The 8,115-nt window shown below is 27.3% G+C and overlaps 1 protein-coding gene across 1 annotated transcript; it reads left to right on the plus strand.

The window, feature by feature from the left end:
• Positions 1 to 5,310: 5,310 nt before the first annotated feature.
• LOC105629819 (putative terpene synthase 4) lies at positions 5,311 to 7,782 on the plus strand. The gene is made up of 7 exons (XM_020677663.2): positions 5,311 to 5,468; positions 5,598 to 5,877; positions 5,942 to 6,317; positions 6,396 to 6,620; positions 6,743 to 6,881; positions 6,965 to 7,213; positions 7,426 to 7,782. Exons 1-7 carry the CDS (start codon positions 5,319 to 5,321, stop codon positions 7,711 to 7,713), a joined length of 1,707 nt encoding a protein of 568 aa, XP_020533322.2. The 5' UTR covers positions 5,311 to 5,318; the 3' UTR covers positions 7,714 to 7,782.
• The last annotated feature ends 333 nt before the right edge of the window (positions 7,783 to 8,115 follow it).

The following is an 8,115-nucleotide window of genomic DNA, read 5'->3' on the forward strand; positions in this document are numbered from 1 at the left end:
TAATTTAAAATTGGCGCTTCCGGTTTGAAACCATGAAACGTATGTTCTCGAATAAATTCCCAATTTATTTTTTATTATAATTTTTTAAGTAAATTTTAAGAATTGTTATTAAATTGATTTAGTTTTTTAAAAAATAATATATATTATTATTATTATTATTTATTCAACCTGCAAATCTAAAAAAACATTTTAAAAAGTTGAAAATATATTACTCTTTGTTCTTTTAATTTAGAGAAAATAGAAAAACTCTTAGATAAGGAAAGTTAGTTAATGAATTTTTCTTCCTAAAATTCCCTTAAGAAGAGTTCATTTCTTAATTAATTATGGAACAATAGACTCATTTCTTAATTAATTATGGAAAAATAGCCGGCATAAAAGATAATTTTAAAAAGTGCATTTATTGTCGACTTGCATCCTTTGAGGTGTCACTTCAAACATTTATTATTAACTCTATCACATTTTATTACAATTGGGACATTTTACGTAATATATGCCCAGAACGAAAAATGACAATTATTATATTTGACCTCTTAATGAGTTTTAATTTCAAAGTAAGAAAACTTCTGCGACTTAATTAAATTGTACCTAAATTTGAGTTTCAATATGAGTTTGAAGCCACAATTTTTTTAAAAAGTACACAATCTAGCAAAATGTGTGACAACTTTACATTTTAAAAAGTGGACGACTAATAATAATAAGGTTATAAAGTGCCTTACAGAAGAGTATAACCATCATAAGAATTTAAAAAAATGCACAACTAATAATAACAAGGCCACAAAATGGTTTACAAAAGTGCACGACTAATAATAGAAGGCCACAAAGTGGCTTACAGAAGTTCGCAACCATTACATAACATATAAAACAATAATTATTGAAAAAATGCACAACAAATTATAATAAGGCAACAAAATGATTTGCAAAAGTTAACAACTACTATTGATAAAAACCATAAAATGGCTTCCAAAAGAGTACAACCATTATAAAGATTTGAAAAAAAAAAGTACTGGATTTTATGCACGATTAATAATAACAAAAGGCCACAATATGGCTTACAGAAGTTCACAACCATTACCTAACATAGAAAACAATAATTATTAAAAAAGTGTAGAATTAATAATAACAAGGCTACAAACTGGCTACAAAAAATCACAACTACTATTAACAAAATGCCGCAAGTGGCTTACAAAAGAGTATAACCATTACAAGAATTTGAAAAAAAAAAAAAGTACTTTACTTTTAAAAGTGCACGATTAATAATAACAAAATTTCACAAAGTACCTTACAGAAATTCATAACCGTTATCTAACACATAAAACAATAACTATAAAAAAAGTGCACACTAATAATAACAAGGCTTCAAAATGATTTACAGAAGTACACGACTAATAATAAAAATGTCATAAAATGACTTGCAAAAGTTCACAATCGTTACCTAACATAGAAAACAATAACTATTGAAAAAGTGCACAACTAATAATAACAATACCACAAAATCGCTTATAGAAGTGCACGACTAATAATAAAAATATCACAAAAGTGGCTTACAGAAGTTTACAATCGTTAACCAATACACCCGCACTTTTAAAAACAAAACATGGTCATTTTCAAAACTTAATTAAGCTTAATATATATTTGTTCCTGACATCAATGGTTGTGGGCAAATTTATAAGGATAAAAGTAGACATATATTCATCAAACGTACATATAAGGGCTAACTCCGTATTTATGTGACAATTATTTTGACTTTTAATATCAGAACTTTAATTTTGTGGCTAAATTTATATAAAAGACCACTATTACTATAAAACGAAATAAGAAAGTTAGCTGATAACTTGTTATACATTAAATGCTGAGAATATGTGTCTACTACTTTCCTTGATTGTGGAGCTTCAATCTTAAAATAAACACATATACTCCAAGGGCATTTTAATCTTTTTAACTTAACTTGCATCCAAAGTTACCATTTACAGTAAAATTCTCTATATAAAAAATACAACAAAAAAGGAAATTTTCTCTAAATAAAGAGAATAGAGGGAGTATTTAATTTCTAGTCAAAACAGGAACAAAATCGAAATTGGTGGTTCCAAAACTGTTTTAGAAAACGCCTAAAAGCTGTTCGATTCGAGTTCCACTTTTTTTACTATCGGAATCGACAATTTTGAAATCGAAACCAATGATTTTGAAAACATGGTCATGCCTAGATTTAGCCGCTCTCTCTCCCTTTCTTCATTAAAAATTTTCTTCCCTTCTCTTCGGTTAAACACAAAAATCAAGTATGTAGATAAGGGGAGGGGCCCCTCTGATTATTTTTAGTTTTGTTACAAAATTTTTTTTTAAAATTAATTACATATCCTTGTCTATTTGGCATAAATCTATGCTATTTATGTTTCTGCTATTTTTATGATTTATTTTCATCTTGGGTGAAGTTTATGATCTTTCCATTTTGCGTAGAGTATTTGTTTTGTTTTATTTCGATAAGTGCAGTATGCAGAGATTTTTTAAATACATGATGATCTCTATTTTTTGGAGTTCGGCAGTACAATTTGTTCTTTCATTGAATTTAGTGGTTCAAATCCTTTATGTTCGTCATAAGCAATTAGTTCATGGATAATTAGACCATATATGGAAGATTCAGAGAGTTTATCTAGCCAATCACTTTGAAGATTTATTAATTTTTTCAAGTTCACATCCAATTTTCTTTAGAATTTCTTATTAGATCAGTGTACTATAATTATTTTAGTGATAATAATTTTATTCTATATCTAATCATCAGGAGAAAAATTATACCCCCTTATATTATTTGCATTGATTTATAAATATATATTTATAAAGACCGGTCATATGCGGTTTGTTACTTATACATTGGACGTACACTTGTTTACTCTTAAATAAATATCGTGAATTAAATTCTCATCGACCACATACTATGTATGAGCAGATTTCAAAATTAGATGGTAAAATTCATCATATTATATTGTATTATTACTCATTCAACTATCAATTAAAATTAAATTCATCTTTAATATTGAATATAATAAATTAAGCATACGTATTGACCTAACAAGTGACAACTGGTCTCAAGTTTTCGTTTGAATTTATTAGATTTATATATATAATTTAATATTCAAGACGGTCATAAGCAGTATTTTTTTTTTAAAGTATTGTCATAACCAGAAATTTAAGTAATATACTTACTCGGTTCCACTTTAATAGTTATAAATGAATATTTTACCTTATTTCATTTTAAATCCTCATTTAAGATTTTGAAAGTTTATTAATTATTTTTTTTCAAAGTTTATCTATATTTTATAGAAAACTTAATTGATGAGCTTTTAATTTTAAAAAAGACAATTTAAACATTCTGCCATACATTTTTAAAAAATCAATGCATTCTAATTATTTTTTTAATCCTTTTAAAAAAAAATCAAATGTTACTATTAAAGTGAAATGGATAAAGTAATATTTAATTCCAGCATGCACATTTTTTCGGTGCCACGTTCTAGATAATGTTGCTACTGGTCCATTAAAAATTAGAAAACTATCCTTCAATTTTATAACAAAAAGATGTAGAAAATTTGCTGCTAATGAATCAAACTTGCAATTCAACATTACAGTCAATACCTGATCTTTTTCTTATTATTTTTTTTTTCTTACAGAGAAAGAGTCAAATATCAATCTTATTATTATTATTTTTTTTTTTTGTGTGTGAGCTAACAAAAAGGACAAGTTTTAGACGTCAATATCTGTTAAAACTTAAAATAGAATACATAATTCTGTCTCCATCATTAAATATTTGTCACATTTGAAATTTTAAATTTTTAAAAAAATCATTAAATTTATCTAAATCACAATAGATTATTGAGTAAATTGACTATATTACTCTTAATTTAATATATCCAAACACCAAATTTTTTAGGAACAATAATTATCAATCATATATATATAATGGTAAATATGGAAAAAAATTATTGCCCTTTGAAACTATAAATGTGACTAATATTTTCAAATATAATATTTTCTGAAATATAACAAATATTTAGGATGAAGGTTGGAAGTTCATTTGATTATTATAAGTTGATTCCTTATAATGTCCCATTTGACATTTCTTTACAAGTGGATGACTATTCAATTTCCTACTTTACTAAAGTATACTAGTCATTGTCTCTTTCGATTTAATCCTTTAGATAAGTTTATTGTTAGATAGAAGGATTAAGCAGTATAACCAAGATAAAATTAATCGATCAGTTGTGATTTGATTGGTCTTTTTACTAGTGCAAGAAGTGCGAAGTTTTAAGTTTGACTTTTTATTTATAATAAGTGAATTCATTAGGGATTGACCATTTATTTGTAATTTACCACTTATTTGGAACAGTTTGAGGAATTCATTTAGAAATTCATATTTTTGTATTTGGAATGAAAAGAAAAAATGTATTTTAATTTTAGGACTTCAATTCTATGGAATTAAATATAACTACATCAAATTTCACAAAAATAAATGGAATTTCTAAATGAATTGAACAAAATTATGCAATCCAACTTTGTATGGCAAAACTGTCGTTCTCCTTTTACAAAGTCAATTTTTTAATTTTTCGCTTATTTAACTTATTTATTTTATAAAACTTGATCAAAACCATTTCAAAAATTTATTTTTTAGAAAAATATTTTCTTATTATTGTGTTTTTTATTTTATACTTTTAGCTTTTATTTTAATAATTTTAGCATTTTTTTACTATTGACGAGAGAGATTCAAATTAAACATACATTTATCACTAAATTAAATGCACTAATTTTATTAATATTATTTTTATTTTATATATTTAATTTAATAAAAACATAAAAAAATTATATAGCATAACATAAATATAATTGGTAATTATTATTTATTTTTGTGAAATTGCCATTTTAAGAATATTTTAGGAAACAAAAGGAAATGAATTTTCAATTATGAATTTAATAAATACATGATTATGTGAAATTCAATTGAATTACATATTATAAATTAATCATACCAAATATGAAATGAACTCCACGAGAATTCATTTATAAATGTAGAATTTATTCATTTATACCAAACCGAGAGTAAATGTATAATTTATTCACAAATAAGTTATATATTTTGAATTTATTTACATGAAACCAAGCTGAAAATTTTCATTAATGTAAAAAGAATGTCAACTAACAAGAATTTATAAATAACATGTAAAACCCAATTTAATCTGCCGTTGGCAAAATAGATTTGAGGACAATTAAATTCATTATTTATATATATAGTCATCGGATGTTCTAATTCATGCTTAGTCATCACAAATTACATACCGATGGCCTTCTCAAACCCAGCTTTTGCCCACGCTCTCTACTGTTCAGCAAATCCTGCAAAGAAAATCCCAAGAGCTTGTGCCAATAACCCCAACGACATGCCAATCTCCTCCTCTCAAGCATGGAGCAATATTCTGCAAAACCAATCCTTGGTATGTTTAATTATCTTCTCTACCTATAAATCATTCAAAAAATTTTTTCTGATAATCAGTGGAGTACTAACGTAAGGACACTATATATATGTGTGTGTGTGTATATATATATTTTTTTTCTTTTTCAAGGATAAAATGTGCAATAGAAGATTAAAGAAGCTGAAAGAAGCAAAAATTGAGCTTACCAAAGTTTCAGAAGAGGAAGATCATCTGTCAGTGAAAAGTTTAACAATGATCGATTCGATCCGACGCCTAGGCATTGAATATCATTTTCAAGATGAGATTAATGAAGTTTTAGAAAATCACTATAAGAAGATATCTACTGGTTATACCCATCCAGATGATGATCTATTTGAAGTTGCTCTTGGCTTTCGATTGTTAAGAGAGCAAGGTTACTATGTACCTCCAGGTCAGTTAATTTCAGTAAATATTGTTTAAAGTTTATCATATTTTATTTATAATATCTACTGCAGATTTATTTAAAAAATTCAAGAACAAGGATGGAAAGTTCAGACAAGAATTAGGTGAAGACATCAAGGGACTAATAGAATTATACGAAGCATCTCAATTAAGCATTCAAGGTGAAGATATTCTTGATGAAGCTCAAGATTTTAGTGGTCATCTTCTTACTGCATCAACATTGCATCTTGATGATTATGAAGCTGGAATTGTTTTAAATACATTGAAGAATCCATACCACAAGACCTTAGCAAGGTCAATGTTTAAAAACAATTTAAATAATTTCAAATTAAGCAGAAACAAATCTAAAGATGTCTTTATGGAACTTGCCAAGTTAGATTTCAACATGCTTCAATCCTTTCATCGAGATGAAATTATTCATATTTCCAAGTAAGTTCAATTTGCAAGTATTTTTGGGTAAAGTTAATTAGGATTATTGTTTCTTAAAACTTAATTTTGTAACTGAAGATGGTGGAGAAACGACATTGGATTTGCAACCGAGATGAAGTTTACTACAGGCCAACCACTTGAATGGCTCTCATGGCCCTTGACAAGCCTTACAAATCCAAGCTTATCAGCACAAAGAGTCGAGCTAGCAAAAGTCCTTTCTCTTTTCCACTTTATACAAGACATTTTCCATTTTTATGGGTCTAATATCGACCGACTTACTCATTTCGTGCAAGCCATTAATAGGTAAGGATACATTCAAAATTAATCCTAGTTCACATAACTCGGTGCAGAACCTCGCATCTCCATCTAGTATATTCAAGATTATAATAACAAGTGTAGGAATAATTTATTTTCATCACCTGCAGGTGGGACATTGGCGCTGCAAATGACTTAGCAGAGTGTATGAAGATGTGTCTAAAGGTTCTTTACGACATTACTGATGAAATTGCTTACAAGACATACAGAGAGTATGGATATAACCCAAAACGCTCATTGAAAAAAGCGGTATATATGCAATTTTTTTATTTTTACTCAAAGGTTATTAACATGAATGATCTAATACAATTGATATGCTTATTAATCTACAGTGGATAAAACTGTGCAATGCATTTCTAGGAGAAGCGAAATGGGCAGCTGTTGGGCAGTTGCCAAAGGCTGAGTACTATCTAAAGATTGCAAATTTTACATCAGCAGTAAATGTGGTGTTAGTTCACATCTTTTTTCTCTTGGGTGAGGCTTTAACAATGGAAACAATAAATCTTGTTGATGATGATCCTGCCGTTATATCTTCCGTGGCCTCCATTTTTCGTCTCTCCCATGGCTTAAATAATACCAAGGTAATTAATTAGTATATAATACACTTTAGTTCTTGAGCCATTACATAATTATGGCTAAAACACTTTATTCTTTAGACAAGTTTTAAAATTTTCTTTGGAGTTGGTTTAAGAATTGACAATTATAATTATAGTCTGCTGATAAGTGCATATAAACAATCTGATAATAGATCATAATATAATATTTAACTATGTATGGTTGAATTTTAAAATAGGATGAGGATGGAATTAGCGGGTTTACATACAAGAAATGCTACATGAGGCAATATCCATTGTCTTCTTTCCAAGAAGCTAAAAAGCATTCTATGGAGATGATTTCAGATGCATGGAAGGAACTGAACAAGCAATGTCTCTCTCCAAATCCATTTTCACCATCTTTCATTAGGGCTGCTCTTAATTGTGCAAGATTGGCTTCTTTAATTTATGGCTTTAATGACAATCATAATCTCCCAAGGCTCCAAGAAAACATCAAGTCTCTAATCTTTGAGAGGATTGCAATTTAAGTGGTTATCACCAAATAGGGGGCAATTCTAATAGTTTTTGTACATATAATTGTATCATATTAAAAATAATTTATAATAACAATCTTCCAATCACATTTCACTAAAAGAGGGAAAAATAAATTGTAAATAAGTCTTGTCTCCACTTATTGTATATATTTGTTGAATATAAAATTAATTTAATGGAGCAAACAAAAGTATAAATATATTTCTAAAGAAATAAATAATTCTTTTATTTAAAATACCTTTTATATGTTACTTAATGTATAAGATAATTGCATATATTTAATCAAAGACTAATCTTCCTAAATTACTTAAATTTCCCAAAATATATATATGATATCATTTGACAAAGGTCAGCTCCATTCAAATAAATAAATAAGTTCACGAATAGTGGTTTCGTCG

This window comes from Jatropha curcas, chromosome 7 (assembly GCF_041381405.1).
Source record: "Jatropha curcas cultivar XTBG-Jc1 chromosome 7, XTBG_Jcur_1.0, whole genome shotgun sequence".
In the NCBI taxonomy this organism is placed as follows: Eukaryota; Viridiplantae; Streptophyta; class Magnoliopsida; order Malpighiales; family Euphorbiaceae; genus Jatropha; species Jatropha curcas.

Excerpts from the sequence above, each read along its gene's own strand:
- LOC105629819 (XM_020677663.2), top strand. The coding sequence starts at position 5,319 with ATGGCCTTCTCAAACCCAGCTTTTGCCCACGCTCTCTACTGTTCAGCA. Across the intron at positions 6,882-6,964 it reads AACGCTCATTGAAAAAAGCG|TGGATAAAACTGTGCAATGC; the intron begins GTATATATGCAA and ends ATTAATCTACAG. Across the intron at positions 7,214-7,425 it reads ATGGCTTAAATAATACCAAG|GATGAGGATGGAATTAGCGG; the intron begins GTAATTAATTAG and ends ATTTTAAAATAG.